Source organism: Saccopteryx leptura, chromosome 3 (genome assembly GCF_036850995.1).
Source record: "Saccopteryx leptura isolate mSacLep1 chromosome 3, mSacLep1_pri_phased_curated, whole genome shotgun sequence".
NCBI lineage: Eukaryota > Metazoa > Chordata > Mammalia > Chiroptera > Emballonuridae > Saccopteryx > Saccopteryx leptura.
In genome coordinates, this window is record NC_089505.1 from 370927274 (window position 1) to 370954661 (window position 27388).

The 27388-nt window shown below is 64.4% G+C and overlaps 1 protein-coding gene across 4 annotated transcripts in view; it reads left to right on the forward strand.

Annotated features, from left to right (window-relative positions):
* Positions 1-27388, forward strand: part of ADGRB1 (adhesion G protein-coupled receptor B1) — a 92216-nt gene that overhangs the window by 49337 nt on the left and 15491 nt on the right. For 2 of the 4 annotated variants that reach the window (XM_066379614.1, XM_066379615.1), the window contains exons 18-24: positions 11728-11869; positions 18426-18529; positions 20975-21077; positions 21398-21548; positions 22039-22108; positions 23501-23567; positions 25211-25296. In XM_066379614.1, coding sequence (XP_066235711.1) covers positions 11728-11869; positions 18426-18529; positions 20975-21077; positions 21398-21548; positions 22039-22108; positions 23501-23567; positions 25211-25296 — 723 coding nt within the window. Of the gene's footprint in view, positions 1-5674; positions 5749-11523; positions 11649-11727; positions 11870-18425; positions 18530-20974; positions 21078-21397; positions 21549-22038; positions 22109-23500; positions 23568-25210; positions 25297-27388 lie in introns of those variants that run through there. The other 2 variants (XM_066379617.1, XM_066379618.1) reach the window with 2 other exon arrangements.

Here is a 27388-nt window from a genome sequence, read left to right on the forward strand (position 1 = left end):
CGAGTGGGCGGCCAGGGCTGGGGTGGGGGGTGCACTGCTCTAGGCCGGGTCACCTGTCCACCCTAGCCTCTGCCCGTCCCTTACTCCCCCCACCTTGCCCGTGGGGAGTGGCAGGGGCAGGCAGAGGCCTGCGGGGCTGGGGCCTGCCCTCCTCAGACTTCTGAGCCAGGCCCGCTGTCTGCTCGTAGAGTTTGGGGACTAGAGGGCACAGACAGGTCGGAACACGGGGCCACAGGTACCGCTGTGCTCCGTGCCTGGGTTGGGACAGTGAGCACCACCGGCCTGGCCCACCACCCCTCGCCTCCTGGCTGCTCCTCTCCTCAGCGCCAGCCAAACACCCGGCCCCGTCTGTCCCTGGGCCCCAGAGGCCTTCGCCCGTCTTCCCACATCCCTACCGGTCACTTCTCAGCTGGGACCCCAATTTGCAGGAAGTCCACATACCCAGATGTCTCTGCGTCCTGCTCCCCTGTCCCCAGCAGAACAGGAGCCCCACCTGAGGGCAGGGCCTGGGTCTTATCCCTGGGAAACACCCATTCGAAGGGGGTCCCGGCGCTGCCCACACTGGTTGTGGACGCCCCAGGCTCGGCTTCCTCCACTGGGATGGGACAAGAAGAGTGCCCACCCCCGCCCAGGGCAGGAAGGTGCGACCCGGCCCCTGACCCCCACCTGGCCCCTGACCCCCCCCCCCAGGCAACTGCAGAGGATGGGGCTGCCAGTACGGGTCGAGGGCTGCCCATCGGCCCAGCCTGTCCTGTCCCACACAGGGAAGACTGCCGCGTGGCCTGAGGCATGTCTGTGGAGGGCGCTTCGGCAGTGTGTGTGTGTGTGGGGGCAAGTCCTGTGCCAGGAGCACGGCAGGGGTGTCACGGCGTGTGCTGGAAAGTCTGGGTGGGTAGTGCAGGTGGGGGGTCCCTGGGTGGAGGGTCAGGGCACATGAGCCTCCCCTGGGGGACCTCCAGCTGTCTGGCCCCTGGGCCTTCCCACCTCTGCGCTCCCTCCCTGCCCCGGTGTCTGGGTGCTCCTGTGGGTCAGTGGGTCTGTGCCGAGCTTACTCGGAAGTGCCGGGGAGCAGGGAGGGATGAGGGGTTCAGCAAGTGCCACTCTGGCTCAGGGAGGGGGTGTGTGGAGACAGAGCAGAGGACACTTGAGAAGGTCCTGAGCTGGCAGGGGTTTCTGCCATCCACCCGTCTGTCTGTCTGTGTGTGATGTGCCAGTGTCTTGTGTGTTCATAGCAAAGCTCCACCCCATCAAGCACTTGGCCATGCCCTGCATTTTGGCCACGACTCATCTTCCCAGGAGGAGGAGTTGGTGGTGGGGGCTGCCCCCGCCCAAAGCTGTGTCAGTTCCTGTGGGCGTGCCCCGCGGGCTCGTGGGCCTTGATCCTGCAGCGCCCACCAGGCGCCTCCACACAGGTGGCCCCCGTGACCTTGAAGAGGCCTGGGAGGGCAGGCAGGTGGCCTCCCCACTCTCAGCGTTTGCTTCCTCCACTGGGTATGCGGTTACTGGCTTTGCATGGCGGAATCGTCCTCAAGACCCCGACTCCCCAGGCGGCTCGGTGCTTGGCGCCCTTGATGGTGGTATCGGGAGGGCCGTGACCAGCTTTCCTCAACACCACAGGGAGTCACCTCGGGATATGGGAGGGCTGGATGTGAGGTAGACACAGGAAGGACCTCCAAGCTGGCAGGGAGGACGGAGGGGTCGTGGGTGTCCAGTTTCCTTTCTTGGCCTTGGTGCAGAGGCACCCAGAAGCAGGAGGATGGTGGAGTAGCCTGAGGTGACTGGGCATTTGGGAGTCAGGTGAACTGGGGAATGCCTGGAAGGCGGGCTGGTGGTCAGGAGTGTGATGGACAAGGTGATACAGCTGCCTGAGTGCCATGCATCGCGGTTGACGGGGATGGAGGTGAGACCCACAGGACAGTCTCTGCCTACAGTGTCCTGGTAGCTGCCTGAGTGCCATGCATCGCGGTTGATGGGGATGGCGGTGAGACCCACAGGACAGTCTCTGCCTACAGTGTCCTGGTAGCTGCCTGAGTGCCATGCATCGCGGTTGATGGGGATGGCGGTGAGACCCACAGGACAGTCTCTGCCTACAGTGTCCTGGTAGCTGCCTGAGTGCCATGCATCGCGGTTGACGGGGATGGAGGTGAGACCCACAGGACAGTCTCTGCCTACAGTGTCCTGGTAGCTGCCTGAGTGCCATGCATCGCGGTTGATGGGGATGGCGGTGAGACCCACAGGACAGTCTCTGCCTACAGTGTCCTGGGGTGGCCCGCGCTGCGTATACGCTTGTTGAGCATCGGTGACTGGGGGTACTCGCCATTGTTGGTCCTACTGCTGGTTCTGAGGGGCTGATGGTGCATGGTGATGTTGCTGACAGTGAGAGCGATACCAGTGATCATGAAGACACAGCAGTGGCGGTGATAGTGGTAGTGGTGACTGTGCTCTTGATGCTGTTGATGGGGGTGGTGGTGGTGAGATTGATAACGTTGGCGATGATGGTGTTGATGGGGGTGGTGTTGATGGTGGCGATGATGGTGTTGATGGGGGTGTTATTGATGGTGGCGATGATGGTGTTGATCAGGGGTCCCCAAACTTTTTACACAGGGGGCCAGTTCACTGTCCTTCAGACCGTTGGAGGGCCAGACTATAAAAAAAACTATGGGCCCTGGCCGGTTGGCTCAGCGGTAGAGCGTTGGCCGGGCGTGCAGGGGACCCGGGTTCGATTCCCGGCCAGGGCACACAGGAGAAGCGCCCATTTGCTTCTCCACCCCCACCCCCTCCTTCCTCTCTGTCTCTCTCTTCCCCTCCCGCAGCCAAGGCTCCATTGGAGCAAAGATGGCCCGGGCGCTGGGGATGGCTCCTTGGCCTCTGCCCCAGGCGCTAGAGTGGCTCTGGTTGCGGCAGAGCGACACCCTGGAGGGGCAGAGCATCGCCCCCTGGTGGGCAGAGCGTCGCCCCTGGTGGGCGTGCCGGGTGGTCGGACACATGCGGGAGTCTGTCTGACTATCTCTCCCCATTTCCAGCTTCAGAAAAATAAAAAAAACAAAAAACAAAAAAAAAAACTATGAACAAATCCCTATGCACACAGCACATATCTTATTTTAAAATAAAAAAACAAAATGAGAACAAATACAATATTTAAAATAAAGAACAAATAAATTTAAATCAACAAACTGACCAGTATTTCAGTGGGAACTATGCTCCTCTCACCGACCACCAATGAAAGAGGTGCCCCTTCCGGAAGTGCGGTGGGGGCCGGATAAATGGCCTCAGGGGGCCGCATGCGGCCTGCAGGCCGTAGTTTGGGGACCCCTGGTGTTGATGGTAGTGATGACACTAAGGCAATGGCAGCGTTGCTACTGAAGATGCGATTGCTGGTGACGAGGATGGTAGTGTAGCAATGCTGTTGGTAATGTAAGGGTGGTGTGGTGTGTTGTTACAGCAGTGATAGTGGTTATGTAACGGTAATGGTGGTGGTGATCATGATGTTGTTGTTGGTGGTGGTATTGATAGTGTGGTGTGTCACTCTCAATGATGGTGGTAGTCATGCTGTGGTGCTCTTGACAATGTAATGGTGGTGTTGATGTTGATGGTGTTGCCGGTCGTGGTGACGTAACGATGTTGACCGTGTCGGCCGTGGTGAAGATGTGGTGATGTTGATAATGTAATGGTGTTGGTACCATTGGCAGTGGCAATGGTAACGATTGTACTGTTACTGTGGATGGTGGCATTGTTTTGATGTTGGTGGTAGTTTCAGTGGCAGCTATGAGGGTAGAGGCTGGGGTGACAGTTAAGCTGGTAGAAGTGATGGGCTCAGCTCTTAGAGGAATTTCGGGTCCCTCCCTGTGGGGACCAGAATGCACCCATGCACTGTTAATGAGCCAGACCACAGTCGACATGATCAGACACCAGCCAGAGTGGTGAGAGGACTAGCGGAGAGCCCACAGCAAGTTTGGAGGAGACAGGTTGGGCCAGCTGTGATGAGTGGTGAGTTGGGGATCCACTAGAGTTAGTGGGATGCCCATGGGGATGCCCAGTGCCTAGCACAGGGAGGCCAGAGAGGCACTTGCTGAATGAGTGAGGGAGCACCCCGGCCTGACCCCCAGCTGTACCAGCAGCTGGGATGTGAGGGGTGTGGGTATTGAGGCAGTGTTCCCTCGGATGGCAGGGGCGACGGGCCAGGCAGGTCTGGGCCGGAGGGGCAGCAGGTGAAGTTCTGAGCGAAGACGAAGGACTCAGGCAGGATTCCTGGGTCTGGGCCTGAGCGTGAGGAGCAGTCAGAGGTGGAGTGCTGTCGGCCGGACTCCAGCCCTCCCAGGCGGAGCCCTTCCTCGGGGGCTGGAGGTCCCAGAGTCCCCCTGTCTCCACAGCCCCAGTCTGCTGGGCAGGCTGTCCTGGACCTCTGTGGCCCTGCCCAGGCGGTGGGCTGAGGCAGGAGAAGAGCTGGACCCCGGGGAGGCCCAGGTTTCCCGCCCAGGGCGAGCCTGCGGCCAGAGGCCCTGACTCAGAGTGCGGTGGCGCCAGGAGCAAGCAGATTGGCATCTCGGATTGTGGGGACATGAGAAGCCCTGGAGGTCCTGGTCACAGACTCCGGGATGCTGAGCAAGGGTCAGACACTGTCAACTCCAGGAGGGACACGGGCCCGAGGAGGCATGGGTCTCACCTGACAACTCACTCCACAGGACCTCGGCCAGGCAGGTGTCCATCTCCCAGGGTCCACTGGCCGCAGGCGTTGCTCCCAGGCCCTGAACCGAGAGGAGAGGGAGCCTATCAGGGCCAGGCCCCAGGGGTGCAGATGTGTCTGCTCTGGGGGTTCTTCCAAACTGGCGACCAGAGGGGCTGGGCATGGATGGGGGGGCCGATGAGGCCCTCTGGAGGCAGCAATGACGGGGAAGCCCGGAAGGACGAGGCTGAGTCAGCCAGTGGACAGGAGGGTGTGTGGGCAGAGGGACCCGCCCAAATCAAGGCCTGGAGGCCGGACAGGTACCTGTGTTCTGGGCCACCTGGAGTTCTGTCTGGGCTTACCTGTGCAGGCAGAGCCACAGGGGCCAAGGTGGCTGGGGACTCATGGTAAGCTCTGGCTGCTGGGAGACGTAGGCTCCAGGGTGGGGACCCCAGTGAGGCAGCAGGGTAGGACCTGAGGGAGGGAACAGATGCTATACTCAGAGATTCACAGGTTATCCCAGTGGGCTCCCTGGAAGAGGAGACGCAGCACAAGCCTTGATCTATGGCTCAGAAAGCAATAGGCAGAAGTAGGAGGTGGGCACTCCCCATAAGTAAAGTGTGACTCAGGGGGGCTTGGACCTAAGATGGTTGGTTTAGGGAGCGAGTGAAGGCCAACCCGCTGAGAATCTGGAAGGCCAGGCTGTGACGTCTGAGGGGCTCCCAGCAGCCCCTGCCTACAGAGACACTGCGCCCACTCCCTGTTCTCCCATTGCAGCGTGCTGTGCCCACTCCAGCTTCTTCTCTGCTGTGTGGGAGGACACCTATGAGTCATTCACACTCCAGTGTGAATTAGCCCATCCAACCCCGGGGGACCCTGATGGGCATGATCCCATTATAGCACTTGCTTCGTGGGCTGGCAGGAGGCATCATGACTGCAGCGAAGGGCCCTGGTGTGGTGGGTGGGCAGGGGCTCTTGGTGGGCCTCCTGTGTTACTGGATACGGTGTCCCTGCCTGGGTACGGTGCCCCTGTGGTCTCCCTGACCAGCATGTGGGGCGAGGATTGAGTCGACTCGACCAGGAAGGTAGCTCAGCTCTGGGTGGCCGGGAGGGATATTATGCCAAGGGCCGCACGGGCCGGCCTTGGCTGCCCAACCGGCCCCTTCTTGGGCCGGGTCAGAGGAGCACTGTCTGGCCACTCACCAGGGGATGGGAGGGAACAGTGCCACAGGCTGAGCCTCCTCCCAGGGCCCCCAACGCTCCTCGGCCCCCACCCTCCTGCCTCGGGGGCAGGTGCCTTGTGGGGGGGCTGCCTGAGCTGGGTGGGGCCCAGGCTGCGCCTCTCTGGCCAGCTAGTGAGCGGAGCTGGGCCGCCGTCTCTGAATGACCTTCACCTGGGACCTGGGGACCCTGCAGTGGGTGATGAGGGGGGAATGAGGTGGTGGTCTACAATCCGAATGCACTCGGTGGGGGGGGGGGTCAGGGAGGGACAGTCCCGTCCCCCCTTTGCTCTGAGTGAGAAGGGAGCCGTGTGAAGGTTCTGAGCAGACGGCGTGGCCTGGCATGTGCCGAAGGGTGACGCTGGCACCGTGTGGAGGGTGCGTGGAGGCTCGTGCGGCAGTGGCCGCGGCGGCCAGGGGCAGCTGGGGGGTCCACCAGGGTGGTGGCCGCAGAGGGGCCAGCCGGGGGGTCCCCCAGGGTGGTGGCCGCAGAGGGGCAGCCGGGGGGCCCACCAGGGTGGTGGCCGCAGAGGGGCAGCCGGGGGGTCCACCAGGGTGGTGGCCGCAGAGGGGCAGCTGGGGGGTCCCCCAGGGTGGTGGCCGCAGAGGGGCAGCTGGGGGGTCCACCAGGGTGGTGGCCGCAGAGGGGCAGCTGGGGGGTCCCCCAGGGTGGTGGCCGCAGAGGGGCAGCTGGGGGGTCCACCAGGGTGGTGGCCGCAGAGGGGCCGGCAGTGGTGGGACTCGCAGTGCGTTTTGAAAGGAAGGCCAGTCCAACTCGCTGCTGGGCCAGCAGCAGGTACGAGAGGGAGGGACGGAGGAGGCTTCAGCGTTGCTGGTGGGCGCTGCGCGGTTAGAGGGCCGGAGAGGCTCCTGGCCGGCTCTGGCTGAGCACCCACCCCCACTGGGGTGCTAGCAGCAGGGTGAGCAAGCCAGGCCCGGCCCTGCCCTCCCAGGAGAGGACGAAGAGCAGGGCCTGGAAACCATGAGCAGAGAGCATCACCATGGTGGGGGAACCAGGCAGGAGGCAGGGAGACTGCGGAGGAGGGAGGCTGGGGGTCAGGGACAGGCCTCGCTGTGGGTCAGGGACAGGCCTCGCTGGAGAAGCCTGGGAGCGGGCCATGGCCTGTGGCCGTGGAGGTGGAGCCAGCCAGGCCAGGCCCAGCCGGTCAGCTGGTTGGATGGGGAAGGCAAGGCCCTGCCCTGGGAGCTGTGGTCTAACGGGGGCCCCGTGGCTCTGCTCTTACAGCCCTGGTCTCCCCTTCCCCCGAACTCGGGCAGAGGGGGGCTCCTGCTCTAACCCTCGGGCCCAGCCTTTCTGGCCCTGGGAGGTGCTGCTGCGCCAGCTCTCTCCATCACCCTGGTCCCAGTGAGGGAGGAGCAGGTGTCACTGGCCCAGATTCCTTGGGCCTGGGCTTGTGTGGGGGGTGCTGAGGGCTGGCTCCGTGACCCAGATAGTCCAAGTTCGTGAAGCTCCGATAAGTGGCAAATGGTCTCCCACGTGTGGAGTGGTCACTGTGGGTGCGAGGAGGGGACGACCTGCCTGTGCTGCTGAAATGAAAACAGGTGTGCATTCTACAGGTCTTGTTGGAGGAAGAGCCGAGACGTCCCTGGCCTATCCCGGGTCAGGATGTGCTCAGGCCGCAAGTGAAGGTCGTTCCGTCAGTGCCCCCCCAGGAAACCCCCACTGACCGAGTGCTTCTTCCGGGGCCTCTGGCAGGCCACGCCTCTGTCTTGGCCGGTGTCAGCTTACCCTTGAGTGTCCCTCTCACATCTGTTCATTAGTCACGTCTGTGGTTCAGAGGTTGTGGGCCCGGGGCTGTGTGTGGTTAGATGAAAACTGGAACCCTGGGCCTCCTGCTGTCTTGCTCTATGACCTCGGGCCCTTGCGCCACCTCTCTTTCTTCACTCACACCTCTGAGCTGAGGGTTATGGTCGGGGTTAAATGATAAAATGCACAGGAAGCACTTAATATTGGGTGGGGGAGGAGCAAGGAGCAGGTCCCTGTGCTTGCACTGTGCGTTGGGGGGCCCAGCAAGCTTCCCCAGTACAGGCCACCAAGGGACACTGGAGTCAGGAGAGGCCGAGGCCGGGGGACCTGTTCCGCAGTGCTGCAGGTCCACAGGGTCAGGCCGCTTCTAGAGTGACCAGCAGCTGCCCACCTCCTAGGCTGCCAGCCCAGCCAGCTAGTTCTGTGGACCCGGAAGCGGTGCGTCCTCATGCCCACCGTGGCCGGAGGCTACAGAGGGGTCAGTCGCCCCTCTCATTCCCCTCCTCTAGGAGACTGATAAGCTAATTAGTGCCGCAACAGGAGTCCTGCACCGTCAGCCACTGGCCTGGGCTGGCATTATCCCAGGAGGTGGCCAGCAGCTGTCTGCCTGGCGCCCTGCAGACCCGCCAGTGCCGGCTGGAAACCTGCCAAGCTGCTGGCCCCAGCCAGCCCGCGCCCCTCACCCCAGGCCCCGGGGTGCTGTCTCCTCCGGGTCCTCCAGCACCCCTCAGGCAGGCGGGAGACTTGGGTTTGGTTCCTCCCTCTCGTCAGAGGAAGGGGGCGGAGGCCATGCTGGTGGCTGGATCGTGTCGTGAGCCGAGCTGGCATTTGAACCCAGGACTGGCTGGCCACAGAGGTCTGCTCTTAAGAGCAACCACACAGCCAATGCCATTGGCAGGCTGGTCAGTCTGAGAGGGGGAGGTGTTCTGTCTGCGACGGGAATGGCTGGAAGGACTCTTTCTCAGAGAACACTGTGTTTTGCTGTCTCCTGGCCATCTCGGTGTCTGGTCAGTGGCTTGCACCTGCTGGGCCGCAGGTGACACACACTGGGCATGAGGACAGAGCACTCCCAGTGGGAGTCAGGGCCGGAGGGCGGTGCTGGGGGCTGGCATCAGCCAGGCTCAGTGCTTGGTGCCCTGTGTGGTGCTGGGGGCTGGCATCAGCCAGGCTCAGTGCTCGGTGCCCTGTGTGGTGCTGGGGGCTAACATCAGCTAAGCTCAGTGCTTGGTGCCCTGCGTGGTGCTGGGGGCTGGCACAGCCAGGCTCAGTGCTCGGTGCCCTGCGTGGTGCTGGGGGCTAACATCAGCCAGGCTCAGTGCTTGGTGCCCTGTGTGGTGCTGGGGGCTGGCATCAGCCAGGCTCAGTGCTCGGTGCCCTGCGTGGTGCTGGGGGCTAACATCAGCTAAGCTCAGTGCTTGGTGCCCTGCGTGGTGCTGGGGGCTAACATCAGCTAAGCTCAGTGCTCGGTGCCCTGTGTGGTGCTGGGGGCTAACATCAGCTAAGCTCAGTGCTTGGTGCCCTGCGTGGTGCTGGGGGCTAACATCAGCCAGGCTCAGTGCTTGGTGCCCTGCGTGGTGCTGGGGGCTGGCATCAGCCAGGCTCAGTGCTTGGTGCCCTGCGTGGTGCTGGGGGCTGGCATCAGCCAGGCTCAGTGCTTGGTGCCCTGCGTGGTGCTGGGGGCTGGCATCAGCCAGGCTCAGTGCTCAGTGCCCTGCGTGGTGCTGGGGGCTGGCATCAGCCAGGCTCAGTGCTTGGTGCCCTGTGTGGTGCTGGGGGCTGGCAGCAGCTAAGCTCAGTGCTCGGTGCCCTGTGTGGTGCTGGGGGCTGGCATCAGCTAGGCTCAGTGCTCGGTGCCCTGCGTGGTGCTGGGGGCTGGCATCAGCTAAGCTCAGTGCTCGGTGCCCTGTGTGGTGCTGGGGGCTGGCATCAGCCAGGCTCAGTGCTTGGTGCCCTGCGTGGTGCTGGGGGCTGGCATCAGCCAGGCTCAGTGCTCGGTGCCCTGCGTGGTGCTGGGGGCTGGCGGCAGCCAGGCTCAGTGCTTGGTGCCCTGCGTGGTGCTGGGGGCTGGCGGCAGCTGGGTGAGGCTTTGATGAGCCTCTGGCTGAGGGTGCAGGAGGCCCAGGCTGGACCTGGGGTGTCCCTGGGAGCGTGCCAGGACTCTCCAGGACCCTACCTTCCTTCCCTATTCCCTCCATCACCCATGTCTCATTTTTGGTTTGGTGGTTAGTGGGGTTCTCTCTCATCCTGAGGGAGGGAGGGAAGGAGAAGAGGAAGGAGGGGATGAGAAAGTAGAAGGGGCTCTCTCTGCGGCCGTCTCAATAAGCTCTGATCTTTGCCCCACTCTGCACTGGCTACACACAGCCCGCAGGCTGGCAGACCAGGAGCCGGGGCCACACAGGCAGCCCAGCCGCTGGGCTCCGTCCCAGTGACCCCGCCAGGTTCTGCAGGGCCGTGTAGCTGAGCACACCTTGGCTCTTCCTGGGCCAGCAGAGGTGCGGGTGGGCCAAGGCTGGAAGACTCAGACAGAGGCACCCTGAGAGCCAGAGGCTTAAGCTCCAGGGCCCCTCCGCGGCCAGTGCCTACTTCTGTATTCTTTTATACAGAGAGCCACTAAGATGGATGAGCTTCAAGCCTCCCCCCCACTACCACCAATCCTGGCTCCATGGACTCAGATACAGTGAACATGAGAGGGACTTCCCCTCCTATCACTGAACTTCAGAGGTGAATAGACAGGCCAGAGGGCAGAGGAGCTTCCAGGGTCACAGAGCCAGGGCCAAATCCTGGGCCTTGCTGTCCCCTGGGGCATGACTTGCCTGCCTCGGGCCTCAGTTCTTCTCCTCTGAGAAATGAGGGCAAGTCCCTTCCGGTCTGGGGAGAATCAAGAGAAGAGCAGAGGCAAGGGTGTCTGGCCAGACCCAGCACATCCCTTCTCCCCTGGGGCCTGCAGCTCAGAGCCAAGATTGTGTAACATCTCCAATTCCACAGAGACCGCTGGGGCTCTGAGTACCTAGAGCTCACAGCCCGACTTCCGTAGATGCTGCCACATCCACGCCGCCGCTGTCCTGAGAGCTTCACCATGTCTGTCCTCTCCCCGCTTTAGAGAGGAGGAAATGGAAGCTGGGGGGGGGGGGGAAGGTGACAGAGTCCAGAGCAGAGAGAGGCGGTCAGCCGTGGCCGGTCCCCCGCAAACCCAGGTGGCGAGCAGAGGCAGCGCTCTGCGTAGCTGGGGGCAGGTCAGGGCGCAGGGCACGCCTCGCTCTGGGGCCTGAATGGTGGAGTGTCAGTCCTGTCTCTCCAGGCAGCCTGGAGCAACCTCCCCCCGCCCCAAAGCTGGTGGGCCCTTCACAGGCACCTTGGCTCAGCCCTGGGATGGACATTCCCATCTTCCTGGATGTGCGGACTGGCCTTGAGCGTGGGGGTCTTGAATCAATCAGGACACCTTTGCAGAGCAGTTCCGAGCTGGGGTGCGGAGGCCCTAAGGAGCCTGTTGTGTGTCAGTGGAAACGGAGCAGTCCCGGGCCTGTAGACAGCAGGAAGGCCCTGGGTCAGACTCGAGGGGGAACTTGCTGACTGTCCTCTGGGAAGGGAAGGCTGTTCCGGTTCTAGAAGACGAGCTTCAGGCATGGGGGGGGGGGGGGGGGCGCGACAAGACCTGGGGAGCTGGATGTGGGGGATGGGGCGGCCCCAAGGTCACCAGCGCGAGCGCCCCGGGCTGTAGGGGCGAACAGGCAGGGCCGGCCACTCCCCTGCTCCGGGGCCGGCCGCCCACCCCCGCCCACGTGCGCCCCACACCGCCCCCGCCGCCTGGCTGGCCGCCCCCTCGGCTCCGGGCTCCGGGCTCCGGGCGGCGCTGGGGCGGCGCGGCGGGCGGGGCGCTCTCCGGCTCGGCCCGCGCTCCCGCGAGTCGCTCTCCCGTGGCTCCGCGGCGGCGGCCATGGGGCGCGGGGCTCCGGGGGCCGGCAGCCGGGCGGCGGCGCGGCCCAGGGCGCGGGTCCAGGTGCGCGGAGGGGGCGCGCGCGGGGCGGGCCGGGCCGGCGGGGCGGGGGTCGCCGCTCACGCTGCCCTGTCTCCCCCAGACCCTCCTCCCCCGCCCCCCCGCAGCTCGGGCCCTGGTCGTGGCGCGGCTGCCGCACGGTGCCCCTCGACGCCCTCCGGACGCGCTGCCTCTGTGACCGGCTCTCCACCTTCGCCATCTTAGCCCAGCTCAGCGCCGACGCGGTGAGACCCCGGCGGGACGCGAGGGCGGCGGGCGGGGGCGCGGAGGGGGCTTCCGGCCGGACAGTCGCCTCCGGGCCGGCGTGCGCGGAGGGCGGGACTGGCGACTGGCTGGGAGGGGTCGGTGCGCCAGCAGCTCCCCTGGGGCCTGGCTGCAGGGCCCGGGCCTCCGAGAGGGTGGGTGGGAGCAGAGTGGGTGTCAGTGTGGAGTTGGGGACGGCCGGGAGGAGCCGGGCTGGGGTCTCGGGAGTGACTGCTGGGTGAGTCGCCCCCGATCTCCTTGGGGGCCTGGGACTTTGGAGGAAGCCAGTCCTCAAAGGAGCCTGGCTGGGCCCCAGGCTCTCTGGGCTGGGGGAGGGCAGGGTCTGGCAGAACGGGGCAGACCCCTGCACTGGGTCCCCCTCCACCTGGGGCAGGTTCCCACCCTGCCTGGGAGATGGGGGTGGAGCTGCCACCTTTTTCTGAGCTCTCCCCTTCCCACCCCAAGTGGACCCTGGTCTGTGGAGGAAGCTGTGTCCCAGGTCGAGGTTCTGGGGGTTATTGGGGGTGCTGTGCCTGGCCCAGGTCCACAGCCTCCCCAGGAAGGCCCCCTCATCTCAGGGGCCTCCTTTTTGTTCAGAGATTCTTGTGGGGGCTGTTAGTTTCTATGGTAACAGTATCTGGGGCCAGCTTGCTGGCTGGATCCCTGAGTTCTGAGTCCAGCCCACTGGGGCTGTGGGCTTTCTCACCGGGTCCAGGCTGCACTCGCTGGTCCCAGGAAGGCCTAACCTGGATTGCTGGGCACCCAAGGGTGGAAGGGGCCAGGGTGTTCGCTCACTGAGCCCCTCGGCCTGAGCCCCTCGGCCCAGACCCGGGACGGGCAGCAGATGTGGCGGGCAGGCTGGAGAGGAGGACAGGGCTTTCCTGGGTGTTTAGGTGGCTGGTCCTCATCGGCTGGTGGAACAGCTCTGCCCTCACGGAATCCCAGGTTCCGTGTGAAAGGCGGCTCCAGAGCTCTCTGAGAATGCCCCTCCCACTCCACTCTCCTCTGGGACCCGGGTAAGGGGTGGCGATGTTGCCAGCCAGGGTCCCCCACAGAATCAGACCTAGACCGGAACTTAGACCGGAACTCATTGCCACTAAACCCCTCTGTGGTTAGGCAGGGAGACTGAGCTTTGGGGAGGGGCCCTTGTCCAACGTCTTAGGATGAGTCTTGATGGACAGAGGTCTGTGATCTCAGCCCCGATCCACGTGCGCCCTCAACCCTCAGGCTGTCCCTGTGACAGGCTGTCCCTGCTAGTCTGCTGGTTCTGGGGGCATGGCCCTGGAGAGAGCAGCGAGGGCCATCCCCGAGAGCTTCCTGGAAGAAGCGACTTTTTGCACAGGTCGTCATCAGTGATAAAGCAGCAGGCTGCACTGTGCAACACCGCAGCCAGTGTCACCAGGGCCCTGGTCCCCTAAGAGGCCAGAGCAAGCAGAGCAGGGCCCAGCACAGGTCCCTGTGTGTGAGCAGCACCCAGGCCAGCAGAGGGCTCTGCAGTGGGATGCGTGTCCCAGCCCAGGGTCTGGCCCAGAGGAGGTCCTTGTTGGTCAGATCTTGAATCACTGGCTTTTCCCTAACACACAGTGACCCTGGACTGGCGTCAGTCCCTCTGAGCCTCAGTTTCCTCATCTGTAGAGTGGAGGCGATCCCATGCCACTCACGGTGGCAGCGAGGAGGAAACAGCTGGTGGGGGAGCTGCTGGCATCCTCAGGCAACACCCGCCTCCCTCCCAGGCGGGGGCTGCGCTCGGGCAGGCCTGGCAGGAGTGCGCTCGGTGCGGGTGGTGCAGGGGTGTGTGGGTGGTTGTGCTGGTGAAAAACTGGGAGTGCAGAGGCTCGATGCCAAGGGGGCCTTTCTAGGAAAAGCCAACCTGTGCCAGGTGCCTGCAAGGGTTTGCAGCCGGGCCCCACGGCACAGGAGAGGGGCCGACAGAAGGCTGAGCCTTGTTTGGGGACGGGTGTGAGGCGTTGTTTGGGAGGGGAGTCAGCAGCCGCACTCAGGGGCGCCAGCCTCACCCTCCATGTTGGTGTACACGAAGGTGGGACACAGGTGGCGAGTCGGGTACCTCGTCCCCAAATCCCGGACGATGTAGCTGAGGCCGAGGGTACAGGAGTTCGCTGCAGCCACAGAGCTGCGCGCGGCCATGGAACTGAGGGCAGGCTGCCTGGCCGCTCTCAGCCTGTTTCCTCCTCTGGAAGATGGGGTAGTAGTCAGCCCTGCCTGATTCTGCGACCCCCATCAGGGCAGGGGCGTGAGCTCGGAACAGGAGTGTCCGAACCAGGACAGGCTCTGCTTCCTGCCTCACGCCCACTTGCTGTCCAGCCTTCGCTGCTTCCTCTCGTTTGCTGGCCAGCTCTAGCTCACTGAGAGGTGACCCCAGAAATGCCAGGCAGGTAGGGACACCAGGCGCAAAGGTGAGACTGCTGTCATGCACCCACTGCGTTGTGCTGACCCCTCTGAGTGCTGCGGCCACAGCCAGGTCCCAGTCCTGCCCTCAGAGGGCACGGGGTCTGATGGAGGAGACAGATCTGTGCTCGGACAGGCCTGGGGCAGTGCCTGCTGGGGGAAGGGGCTATCCGTGCTCCCAGAGCACCTGCTCACCCTGGGGCAGTTTGAGAGAAGTCCATGAGGATATTTAGAGTGGGGCCCTGGGGGGTGAGCAGGAGTTCACCAGCCAAGCTTAGCAGGGAGGAGTGATGGTCGTCCAGAGAGAAAAGCAAGAAGCAAGTGGGAGACGGGGTGGGGTTCAGAGATGCAGGTGCTGCGGCCGGGCTGGTGTCTAGAAGAGCCTTACCTGTACCCCAGGGGCAGAGGCTGCTGGGTGGCTGGAGGTGAGAGCACGGTGGTGGGGTGGGGGTCCTGGGGGGTCCCAGCAGGAGTGGGGACAGCATTGTCCTGCAGCAGGTGGTTGGTGGCAGAGGTATGCGGGGCCGGGTGTGGGGAGGGGTGGGGTGCCACCTGCCTCCGCCACAGGGGGTTGGGTGGGCATGCTGAGCGTGGGATTCAGGTCTGAGCAGGCAGAGCTGCGGGCATCCTAGGGTGTGAAGTGGCCTTGAGGGACTGGGGCAGAGCAAGGGCCCCGTCGAGGGTGCAGGTGGGTGCTGCAGTCACACCCCAGGAGCCCGAGAGGGGCGGGGTCCCAAGTCGGGGGCGGAGTGCAGGGAGACAGGACGGAGGAGCCAGAGCGTCAGATCCTGGCTGTGCCCCTGCTGGCCTGCTCTGAGTCACAGCTGTGAGGGGGCCGTGCCACCTGCCTCAGAGCTGTGGTGAGGGCTGAACGAACAAGGTGAGGTGTTCACAGCACCCAGCACAGCCTGGCCGGTGGTACACAGCCTGGAAGCCTAGTTAGTGCTGGTGCGGTTTCTGTGATGTGCCTGAAACCGTGTTACTGGTCTGACCAGGGCCAGGGGTCAGCGTGTGACCAGGTAACCAGGATCAGGCTCACCACGTGACCAGGATCAGGTTTCTGCACGTGACCAGGGTCAGGATCAGGGATCAGCATGTGACCAGGGTCAGGGCTCAGCAGGTGACCAGGGTCAGGATCAGTGTTCAGCGCGTGACCAGGGTCAGGGTCAGGGTTCAACACGTGACCAGGGTCAGGGTCAGGGTTCAACACGTGACCAGGGTCAGGGCTCAGCATTCAGCTCATAACCAGGGTCAGAATTGGGTCAACGTGTGACCAGGGTCAGGGCTCAGCAGGTGACCAGGGTCAGGGTCAGGACTCAGCAGGTGACCAGGGTCAGGGCTCAGCAGGTGACCAGGGTCAGGGTCAGGGCTCAGCGCATGACCAGGGTCAGGGCTCAGCATGTGGTCAGGATCAGGGGTCAGCTTATGCTGTGGTCGGGGCTTATTTGTTTGGGGAGCTCTGAGCCACGGTGGTGCTGGAGCCACGACAGGCAGGGAAGGTGCTGCAGGAAGGGAGTCGGCGCAGACGCTGCACGGCGTGGCGGGGAGACGGACGGAAGCGGGGCTCACACAGCAGGATTGACATGACCATTCACACAAGGAAGAGAAGCCCTGGGTGGGGGGACCCTGGAGAGGCTCAGCACGAGGTGATGGGGGCAGAGAGACCAGGGGCCAATCAAACTGAGGATTAAGACGTCACCTGTGAGGTGGTGACATCTCAGCTGAGAGCAACACCGGCCGTGTGAAGGGCAGGGTCAGAGCACTGGGCAGAGCCCACCCTGGGCAGAGGGCCCACCCTGGGCAGAGCCCACCCTGGGCAGGGCCCACCCTGTGCAGAGGGCCCACCCTGGGCAGAGAGCCCTCCCTGTGCAGAGGGCCCACCCTGGGCAGAGAGCCCTCCCTGTGCAGAGGGCCCACCCTGTGCAGAGGGCCCACCCTGGGCAGAGAGCCCTCCCTGTGCAGAGGGCCCACCCTGGGCAGAGAGCCCTCCCTGTGCAGAGGGCCCACCCTGTGCAGAGGGCCCACCCTGGGCAGAGCCCTCCCTGTGCAGAGGGCCCACCCTGGGCAGAGCCCACCCTGTGCAGAGCCCACCCTGTGCAGAGCCCTCCCTGTGCAGGGCCCACCCTGGGCAGGGCCCACCCTGGGCAGAGCCCACCCTGGGCAGAGGGCCCACCCTGGGCAGGGCCCACCCTGGGCAGAGCCCACCCTGTGCAGAGCCCTCCCTGTGCAGAGCCCACCCTGGGCAGAGCCCACCCTGGGCAGAGGGCCCACCCTGGGCAGAGCCCACCCTGGGCAGAGCCCACCCTGGGCAGAGCCCACCCTGGGCAGGGCCCACCCTGGGCAGAGGGCCCGGAGCAGCCCTTCCTGGCTGAGCCCTGCCGTGTCCGTGGGGACCTGTCTCTCGCCCTGAGGTCTCCAGTGCAGCCCTTCCCAGAGGCCTGGCGTTTCCTGGTACTCCTGCCCACCCATTTTGTCACTCGTTCCCTCTCTATACGACCCAGACCCTGACCCAGACCCTGCCGGGCCAGGACTGAAGCGTGAGCCCGGTGGAGGGGGGAGGGAGCGGGCAGGCAGGTGGGCGGCTGGCGGGTGTGAGTGGCTGCCAGGCCCGATGAGGACAGGTGGAGGCAGATGGCCACGGAGCAGGCGTGAGCCACTTACTCGGCCACCCGTGACCCACGTGGCTGGCAGTGTCCTAGAAACGCTTTCTGGGGTCACCCTGCCCCTCACTGCCCTACCCCACTGCCCTCCCAGCATGGGCCTCAGGGTCTCCATGGGACAATTGCGGGGTGACGGGGCTCCAGTCTCTCAGGGCCCCCATGTCGGGGTGTGAGCTCTTGGGGGGGGCAGTGGCACTGTCCTTCATTGGCACAGAGTGCAGTTGGGGATGGCTGAGGTGGGTGAGGCCACCGTGCTTGCCTGGGGTCACCAGGGGCCTGCTTGGAGGAGGCTTCCTGGCTGAGAGCGGTGGGTTGGCAGTGTTGCCCACAGACGTGTGGCATTCCCCAGGAGGACGTTGGGAGCAGACGTCCCCAGCGAGCACGAGGCCCAGTTGGGCACTGGACCGGGAGGCATGTTATGGGCAAGGCCTACGGGTCTGCCGCACTGGCACTGAGCCCGAGGGGGCAACCTCACACCTCACCTTGACCTGGGGGAGGAAAGGGGACCATGCCCCCCCACACTGACGGAAGCCCCGCAGTCACACCCATGCCCCATCCAAAGCCCTAGGCCTCCCAACAGGCTGGGGGCAGCTGAGAGGCCAGCAGATGGCCAGGCCTCACTGAGGGCCAGAGCCCGGAGTGCCATGGGCCAGGGGTGGGAGGGACAGGGTTTGCTGGAAGGCGGGACAGGCTGACCCTGAGTGCCTAGGGGCTTGGCCAACCCTCCTGTCCTGCTGCTGTCTGCCTGGGGAAGTGACAGCTAGGGCAGCCAATGGGATCCCAGTGGGTGGGGCTCGGCGCCTACCCTGAAAGTTCAGGGACCGCTAGGCTCAGAGCCACGGGCACTGGCCGTGGTCCTGAACCCCCTTTTCCGGGTCCCACCCACTCCTTTTGTGCAAACAGGCATTTATATTGGAGCTGCACCCCGGGCCATGTCCCCAGGGGCAAGAGGGTGTCATCTTGAGGGTGAGGGTCTCTAAAAAGCCCCTCCACGTCCAGCCATGTTGTCCCCACCATCTTTCCCATGACTGGGAGGCAGCATGCTGGGGAAGGGCCACAGAGCCCAGTTCACAGCCCCCGAGTTATCGGCGTTCTGGACGCATCCGGCCGTGAGCTCCCTCAACAGTACACGCCGCCCTCCTGCGTGTGCCTGTGGGCCCCGGGCCCTGGGGTGCAGTGTGGCCGCACTGTGGACTGTGGGTCGGCTGTGCAGCCCACGGGGCAAGCACCTGGGTGCACAGGCAAGGCCCCGAGGTGGGCATGAGAAGGCAGTAGGCCCCGGGCATCGGATCACAGAGCCAGGAGGGCGTTCTGACATTGCGAGGGACCTGGGGGGGGGGGGGAAGGGACCTCTAGTGGCTTCTTATAAAATTACCCAGCTGCTGCTGAGAAAAGAGCTCAAGGCGGCCAGATGCAGGGGGCCTCGTCTGCCAGCCCCTGCCCCTCACTCTGTTCTCTCCCCGAACCCCAGAACATGGAGAAGGTGGTGGTGCCGTCGGTGACACTCATCGTGGGCTGTGGCGTGTCGTCCCTGACCCTGCTCATGCTGATCATCATCTATGTCTCCGTGTGGAGGTGGGAACCCCGCAGGGTGGCGGGGCTCTGGGCCGGGGGGCTGGGGGTCCAGAGAGGGGGCAGCGTGGGGCTGGGCGTGGCCCAGGGCCCGCTCCTTCTCTCCTTCCCAGCCGGCAGCTCCCGTCGCCCCCGCTGCCATCTTGGGTGGCGACACCCCCACCTCTGCCTTTCCACCCTGCACCCCTCCCTCTCCCCACACTCCCCGCCGGCCCTGTTCCAGGTTCCTGTGTTCCAGGTTCCTGACTGCCTGCTGCTGCAGGCACGCTGGCTGGGGTGCGTGGCGGGTGGGGGACCAGGCCGGCCCTGTTCCAGGTTCCTGACTGCCTGCTGCTCCAGGCACACTGGCTGGGGTGCGTGGCGGGTGGGGGACCCAGGCCGGGGTCAGGGCTGGACTGACCGTGCCTCCCGGCTCCCGCCTCACACGGGACTCCCATCTCCTCCTGCCCTCTGAACGCTTCTCCTGGCAGTGCCAGCCCAGCCTGCTCCCCCACTGAGCACCCTGCCCCTTGACCACTGGGGCCCCACAATCCCGTGGCTTCACTGTCTGTCCTGTCACCTAGACGTGCCAGGCCACGGCCTTCTCAAAGCCCAGGCTTGGGTCGCAGGGTGGGAACCTCACCGTCGTCCCTACCCCCCAGCCCTGGGCGCTCTCTGTCCAGCTTGGGCCCCTGGGGTGCAGGCAGTGTGGGTCAAGGTGTGCCATGAGGACTGCTCTCTGAGCTGGTCACTAGCCTGAGTGAGGGGCGTGTGTGTGTGTGTGTGTGTGGCCTCTGCCTTACTGCGCAGAGGCTTGGGACAGGGCGGGTAAAGTCAAGGTCACCTGCCTGCCCACCAGCCACCCATAAGGCCCAGCCAGGACTCCCAGTGTGTCCGGCTCCGTGGGTAGGGCAATGCCAGCCAATAATTGAGCTGACATCGCACCCTGGGGCCAGCAAGGAGAAGTCGATATGGCCAGTGGGAAGGGGTGGCGGGATCTCCTGGTGACTGGGTGCCACGCCCAGCAGACCTCTGTCCTGAGCATGGAGGCACCAGGAGGGTCAGCGTCCAGTGCCCCTGCCCGGGCCACAAGCCCCGGATCCCCTGTGGACATGCTTCGCCCTGGGCCTCGCCCCTCCCGAGGCCTTGCTTTCCCGGATTCTGGGGAAGGGGCATGGGGCAGCCACACAGCAGCTCTGAAGATTTTGCCTGTGGTTCTCAAAGTGCGCCCTTCCTGCGCTCTGCTGGCCGTCACTGCCCCAGTGGGCTGCAGCCAGGACCCCGTCCTGATGGTCCCCATCAGGAAGTGGAGACCTAGAGAGGGCACGTGACATGCCCAAGGTCACATGTCCTAGCAGGCCACGTCTTGGCCTTTGAGGCTCTGCTTGTACCCTCAGCTGTCACAGGCCACTGGGGAAGCTGTGTTGAGACACAGGAGTGAGAGTGATGATGGCCTAGCTCTTTAAATTCAGCCACAGCCCTCGGCCCATCTGACAAGAGGGAGAGACCGTGGCACAGTGGGGTTGAGTCGCTTGCCCACGGCAACGCAGCTACTGTGGGCATAGGCTCTGCAGCCCCCACTGGGAGCCACTCAAAGTCAAGATCAGACAGAGGGTCAGGGCTGGTGAAAGCTGGGAGCAGGGAGACAGTGAGATCCCGGGAGTGAGCTTGTCTGAAGGGAGAGTGACAGGGACAAGGAGAAACATTTTTAAAAGATGAGACATCCCCAGCAGGGGAGGGCAGCTATGCTCAGTGGCTCCCCAGGGCTCTCCCTGGCACTTAACTGTGCTGGAATTTGTTATATGGTGCAGTGGACGTGGTGATGGTGTGATGAGGATGGTGGTGATGATGGTGATGATGATGGTGGTGATGATGAGGATGGTGGAGATGGTGATGAGGACGGTGGAGATGGTGGTGACAAGGATGGTGGTGATGATGGTGGTGATGACAATGGTGGTGATGAGGACGGTGGAGATGGTGGTGATGATGGTGGAGATGGGGGTGATGGTGATTGTGTTGATGAGGAGGATGGTGATGAGGATGGTGGTGACGAGGGTGGTGGAGATGAAGATAGTGGTAATGGGGGTGATGAGGATGATGGAGATGAGGATGGTGGAGATGAGGATGGTGGTGATGGGGGTGATGAGGATGGTGGAGATGAAGATGGTGGTGATGGGGGTGATGAGGATGGTGGAGATGAAGATGGTTGTGATGGGGGTGATGAGGATGGTGGTGATGGGGGGGATGAGGATGGTGGAGATGAGGATGGTGGTGATGGGGGTGATGAGGATGGTGGAGATGAGGATGGTGGTGATGAGAATGGTGGGGATGAGGATGGTGGTGATGGTGGCAGCAGCAGTATTTGCAAGGAGGATGTGACACCTGGTCTTGGTATGCAGCAGGACCCCAGTTTTTGTGACGTGAGGCTCTGTTGGGCGCTGACCATGGACTTTTCACCCTCTCCCACAGGTACATCCGCTCAGAGCGGTCCGTCATCCTCATCAACTTCTGCTTGTCCATCATCTCCTCCAATGCCCTCATCCTCATTGGGCAGACCCAGACCCGCAACAAGGTAGGTGGCCTCAGACCTGCCATGCACATCCTAGTGTCCCCAAGCGGGGTGGGGGAAGAGTTGATGGTGCCAACCCCATCAGGGGCCTGGACCCAGGAATCCCCAGGAAGCTTAAGGAGGAGGGGACCAGAGCCACTTGGCATCGTCCCTGGTCGTTGGTGTGCAGGGTCACACAACCACCCATCTCAGGGCCGTGGACGAGTGAACTGCAGACTTGACCTGGTCATCACTGCGGTCCCTGGGCCACTCACTCGGGGGGGCGTGGGGCCCAGGGAGCGAGCCCCCGTCCAGCCTCCCCACCCGTCTGCCCGCCTGCCCAGGTGGTGTGCACGCTGGTGGCCGCCTTTCTCCACTTCTTCTTCCTGTCGTCCTTCTGCTGGGTGCTCACCGAGGCCTGGCAGTCCTACATGGCCGTGACGGGCCGCCTCCGAAACCGCCTCATTCGCAAGCGCTTCCTCTGCCTGGGCTGGGGTGAGTGGCTGCCGCACCTGGGGGGTGGGCCCTCCCCTCCCCTCCCCTCCCCTCCCCTCCCCTCCCCCTCCCCTCCCCCTCCCCCTCCCCTGGGCCCTCCCCCTCCCCCCTGGGCACTTGTCCTGTCATGGAACTGGTAAACCGCCAACACCGAGCTGAACTTGAATTTTAGATAATAAGTAACTCTTTAGCATAAGTATGTCCTGTTCAATATTTGGGACGTACTTATAGCAAAAGAATGTTTCCTTTTCTATCTGAAATTCAGATGTGACTGGGTGTCCTGTGTTTTAGTTGCTAACCCAGTGGCCCTGTCCCCGGTTCTGCTGGTTCTCATCCCTGTCCACCTCCTGTCCCCTCACACACTCAGTGTCACCCTCGGCTCCGAGGCTTCACCGTCACATTCCTGGCCCTGCTCCCCCGCTCCACGGCCACCTCCACATGCAAAGCTGGGATGGCGGGGAACCAACCCTGTGTTTCGGTCCCTCCCTAGGGCTCCCTGCACTGGTCGTGGCCATTTCCGTGGGATTCACCAAGGCCAAAGGGTACAGCACCATGAACTAGTGAGTCAGGGTGGGGTGGGGATGTGGGGGGGCCACACGCACCCTCCGGGCCCTCCCGCTGCCTTAGGAGGCGACGGCTGGCTGGGCCCCCATCTCACAGACGAGAAAGCCGAGGCTGGGAGAGGGTGAGGCCCCGGAGCTGGAGGCCAGGCTTCTCGGGGGGCCGCCTTCCCCCCGTTGGTCAGCTCCTCCGGGCAGCTCCCGTCGGTCAGCTCCTCCGGGCAGTGGGCAGCAGCAGCGGGGGAAATGGTGTCAGGGCTGTTGGAGCCTCCCGCCTCCTCCTCGGACAGGTCTGCCAGCCCCTCTGAGCCTCAGTTTCCCCGTCTGGTCGGGCGTCCGCCCCACACCAGTGGGGCTCCAGGGAAGCCCTCGATAAGGCCTGGCAGAGCAGGCGGTCGGGGGGCCTGTTCTGCAGACGAGGTCACTGAGGCCCTGGAAGGTCAGCCCTTGACCACCAGGCCGGGGAGCTTGGGGTCATCCTGGAAGCAGTGCGACTTCCCAGGCTGGGGGAAGGGAACCGAGGCCGCAGGGGCCTTGGCTACAGGGATTGGGGGGAGGGGTGGCCAGAGGCAGGAGTGACCCATACTGACTGTGCCAGTGCGGCTCACTGTGGAGCCCCCGGGGGCAGGATGTGGCAACGCCCCATCTGGGCAATGGGGTGGGCGGCGGGCACGAACGAGGAAGAACCTACTTACAGGAAGCCCAGTGGGGTGAGTGCTGAGCGGAAGGAAGGCTCGGCCAGCCTGCTGGGGTCAGGGGTGGGTCAGAAGAAGGTGGGACATTGAAGGGAGGTGCTTGAGGATGAAGAGGACTTGGTTTGACAGACAGCACAGGGGAGGCTGCTCGGGGCCGGGGTTGCACACAGAGAGGACAGGACCCTCGCTGGGTTCCCGACTCCTGTGGCCACCGCAGGGATGTCCTGGAGACTCGGGGAAGAGTGGGGCAAAGGAGGGCCCGGCCAGACGTGTGAGCAGAGGACCGGTGCGGAGGCCGTGTGCTAAGGGGGCAGGCGGAGGACCAGACCTGGGACCCAGCCCAGTGTTCGGGCATCTTGTCAGGAAGGGAAGTCTGCACGTGAGATGGGGAAGGACTGAGAGGAGGGGGTGGGGACAGGCAGAAGGGGGTGGTCAGGGCAGCTGGCTCTCTGCTGTGTGCCTCCGCTCTGGGCCTGCTCTGCCTCCATAAACCAGGGGTGACGGTGCCGCCTGGGTCCCCAAGGCCCTGAAGCCAGAGAATGAATGTGAGGGTCCCGCACTGAAGGGCGTTCCGTCTGTGCTGCGCTCCTTCTGCCCCTCTGAGCGTCTCGCCTGCCCCCCTGGGAAGCTGTGGCGCCCACCCTGTGCGCGAGCGGGGCCCTCACCTGCCCACTAACCAGCCTGTCTCCCTCCCCAGCTGCTGGCTCTCCCTGGAGGGGGGACTGCTGTATGCCTTCGTGGGACCAGCTGCTGCCGTTGTGCTGGTACGGAGCCCGCCCGTGGTCCCAGCTCGGGCCTCGGGCTGCACGTGCCGTCCCTGGTCATGGGGCCGTGGGCCGTGTCCACAGTCCCCTGGTCTGCCCTCGGGCAGCAAGGACGCAGAGGCTGGGCTGTGGCTGTGGCCTCTTATTCCTGTGAGCACAGTTCGCCTGATTCTTGGAGACCAGCTCTGTACCTGCCAGAACTGGGCACATTTGCCCAGTGAGTGATCGGGTGGGTGTGGTCAGGCGGACAGCTGGAGGGCTGGAGCCGCGAGAGATGGGCGACACTGCCCAGTGGCACCAGGGTCATTGTCCCCGGGGTGCGGATGAGCAGGAGGGAGCCTGCCCAGGACCATCCCCGCAGCCCAGACTGATCCCAGCTCCTTCGTTCCCGGAAGGCATGGGCAGGAGGGAGAGGCTGTGTGCTGTGTGGGCACCTCAGAGCAGCAAGTCAGGGGCAGGGCCATGTGAGCGGGCGCCCCAGGGTGGGTGGGGGGGCTGCGGTGGAGGCTGGAGCCCGGGCCCCCAGGTCCCCTCTCTGGATGTATCCTGACTTGCTGTGGGACCCCCACTCTCACCAGCAGGAGGCCAGAGGAGAGGGGAGAGCCCAGGAGCTCCAGGGCGTGGCCGTGTCTGAGGGGCATCCTGGGGTCACTTCTCTCAGTCTCCGGTGGCAGTTGAGCAGCAGCATGAGAGACTTCCCTTAGCACCAGGAAGCACTTCCCGGGGGGAAGGTGCCAGCCCTGGGCAGGCAGGGAGGGTGCCTGGAGGCTGGAGTGGGCCTGAGTTAAGGTCTGCAAAGAGCTCCCGGGCAGCGTGTGCAGGAGCAGTGCGGCCCCAGGCGGGGCCCGGACAGCGGCCTTGGGTTGGGGCGAGTTCCCCGTCATGGGCAGGAGGCGGGGGCAGGAGGCTAAGAGCTGGAGGAGCTCGGGTGAGCCTAGGTGTGGCGGAAGCCGGACTAGAAGTCGCTGGAGGTGCCTTCTGTGCTCTGGGCAGGGCAGGTACCCCTGCCGTGTGCTGGGGCCAGCCTGCTTGCATGCTCACCTGGTCAGCCCCTCGGCGGGTGGGGACAGGCTCACCCTGACTCCAGCCAGACCACTGATCTCTGGACAAATGGAATCGCCGCTTCACAACCTGCAGCTGACCACAGTGGAGATGGCAGATAGTCCTCTGGGCTGGCCCGATGGCCAGTTCATCCCGCAGCAGGACCGGGCCCAGGGCGCCCGCCCCACCCAGCCTGTAGAAGGAGACCTCGGTCACCCTCTGAGCCCCCAGCTGGGTCAGCCTAGCCCGTCCTCATGTCCACCCTGCCTGACAGGGCTCTCAGGTCATGGTGGAGCCTGTCAGGTGGGAGGGTCACGTGGAAGGCTCGAGCATCGATGCCCAGCCTTACGGGGCGTGAGAGGGTCCATGTGGCATGGAGGACCCCAGCTACCAGCTAACAGGAGGGGATGGCGGGCGAAGGGGCATGAGTGTGGGCAAGGCTGGCAGAGCCCGCTCTGGTGGCTTTGCTTCTCCTGGAGCCCCTGACCGAGTACGAGGGGGCCCATCTGTGGGCAGAGCATTAGCAAGGTCCCCGCGTGCAGCCGGGTGCCGCCCTGACCCGGGCGTGTGCAGACACCCCACACCCTGCCCTCTGCCCGCAGGTGAACATGGCCATCGGGATCCTGGTGTTCAACAAGCTTGTGTCCAAAGATGGCATCACGGACAAGAAGCTGAAGGAGCGGGCAGGGTAGGACCCAGAGCTCACCCATCCCTGAGCCCCAGTACAGACGGGGAAACTGAGGCACCAAGGTCTGTGCAGGCACGCAGCCGACCCCGCCGCGCTCGGTGCCTCAGCTCTCCACCTGGCCCATGACAGGGTGGGAGCCCTACAGGGTGCTCGGAAATAATGGAACATGGCTTTCAGAGACCCCACCTCTGCCCAGCTTCCCCTCCCCACCTTGGAGTTGGGTGCCCACCCTGTGGTGCCTTCAACGTAGGGAGACGGGGAATAGTGGATGGGCCTGGATGTCCTACCTGGGAAACCAGCCCAGAGAGGGCGGTGCCTGGCAGGAGGGCACACAGCACTGCAGATGGCAGTCTGAGAGGCGGGGCCATGCCCAGCAGCCAGGGGGAGTGTACTTCAGAGGCTCCTGCCCCTCCAGCCTCCCAGGGGACGGGGCCACCAGGTCACAGCCGGGGCTGACAGCAGGCCGGGACAGGCCCCGCTCTGTCTTACCCCAGCCCTCTGAGCCCAGCAGGCTGGGACAGGCCCCGCTCCGTCTAACCCCAGCCCTCTGAGCCCAGCAGGCCGGGACAGGCCCCGCTCCGTCTAACCCCAGCCCTCTGAGCCCAGCAGGCTGGGACAGGCCCCGCTCCGTCTAACCCCAGCCCTCTGAGCCCAGCAGGCTGGGACAGGCCCTGCTCCGTCTAACCCCAGCCCTCTGAACCCAGCCGACCCGGACAGGCCCGCTCCGTCTAACCCCAGCCCTCTGAGCCCAGCTGACCCGGACAGGCCCGCTCCGTCTAACCCCAGCCCTCTGAGCCCAGCAGGCCGGGACAGGCCCGCTCCGTCTAACCCCAGCCCTCTGAGCCCAGCAGGCCGGGACAGGCCCTGCTCCGTCTTACCCCAGCCCTCTGAGCCCAGCAGACCCGGGCAGGCCCGCTCCGTCTAACCCCAGCCCTCTGAGCCCAGCAGGCCGGGACAGGCCCCGCTCTGTCTTACCCCAGCCCTCTGAGCCCAGCAGGCCGGGACAGGCCCCGCTCTGTCTTACCCCAGCCCTCTGAGCCCTTCTCACCCTGCTTGTGCCTGCTCTGTCTGTCCCTCAGCCTGGCTGGTGTCTTTGTCGGGACCCCCAGTCCCTTCCCCCCAGTCTGTGCCGGTCTTGCTCGGCCTGTCTGTCTGTCCCTCAGCCTGGCTGGTGTCTTTGTCGGGACCCCCAGTCCCTTCCCCCCAGTCTGTGCCGGTCTTGCTCGGCCTGTCTGTCTGTGCCCCCCCCTCTGTCCCTCTCTGCTTCTCCTGCTCTCCCCAGTGAATGAAAGCATCAGGAAACCACCCCCTGGGGTCGCTGGTGAGTTCTGGTCCTGGTTAGGAAGCTCCTTGGAGGAGGCCTGTGACCTAGGAGTCCCCACCGTGGCTGAGGGCCTGGCCTCCTGGTCTGTGGTCTGGGAAGTGGAAGTGGCAGGCCTGCTGTGACCCATGCCCGCAACACAGCCACCCACACACGTCCCCTGGACAGTCACACAGTCAGGAGGCCCCAGGGCTGCACCCCGCCCGGCTGAGTAACTGGGGCAGTTTCTGTCGGTTGGTCACCCTTGATGCAGGCTGTGTCATGTCCCCATCGTACAGCTGGGCAGACTGAGGCTCAGGCTGGGTGAGCGCAGGTGGAGCAGGGTTCGAGCCTGGTCTGGTGGGTGCTGGAGCCCAGCCTGTCCGACAGCTGACTGCCTGGCGGGGCCTCTCCCTGCTGCGCACCGGGTGCGGGCTCAGGAACACGCCCCGACTCGCCACACACCCCGTCTCCCCTCACACGCACAGGGACCCCCACAGGTCCCTGCCCAGGCAGCTCAGGGATCACCCACAGGGTCACTGATCAGACAGCTTCCTCCCTCCCGGGCGGGCAGCTCGAGGTCAGGTGAGATGGGGGAGAGGGGTTGAGAAGAAAAGGGCGGTGGCCTCGATCCGAGGGTCGTGCTTTGTACAAATGTGGGTAGGAGTCTGAATGTGCACATGTGGGCCCGCCCTCCCGCTGCCCAGGCTCTGGGTGCGTCAGGTGGAAAGGGCCCCGAGGACACCTCTCCCCACCCGCCCCCCAGGATCTCGTCCCCACTGGCCCCCCAGG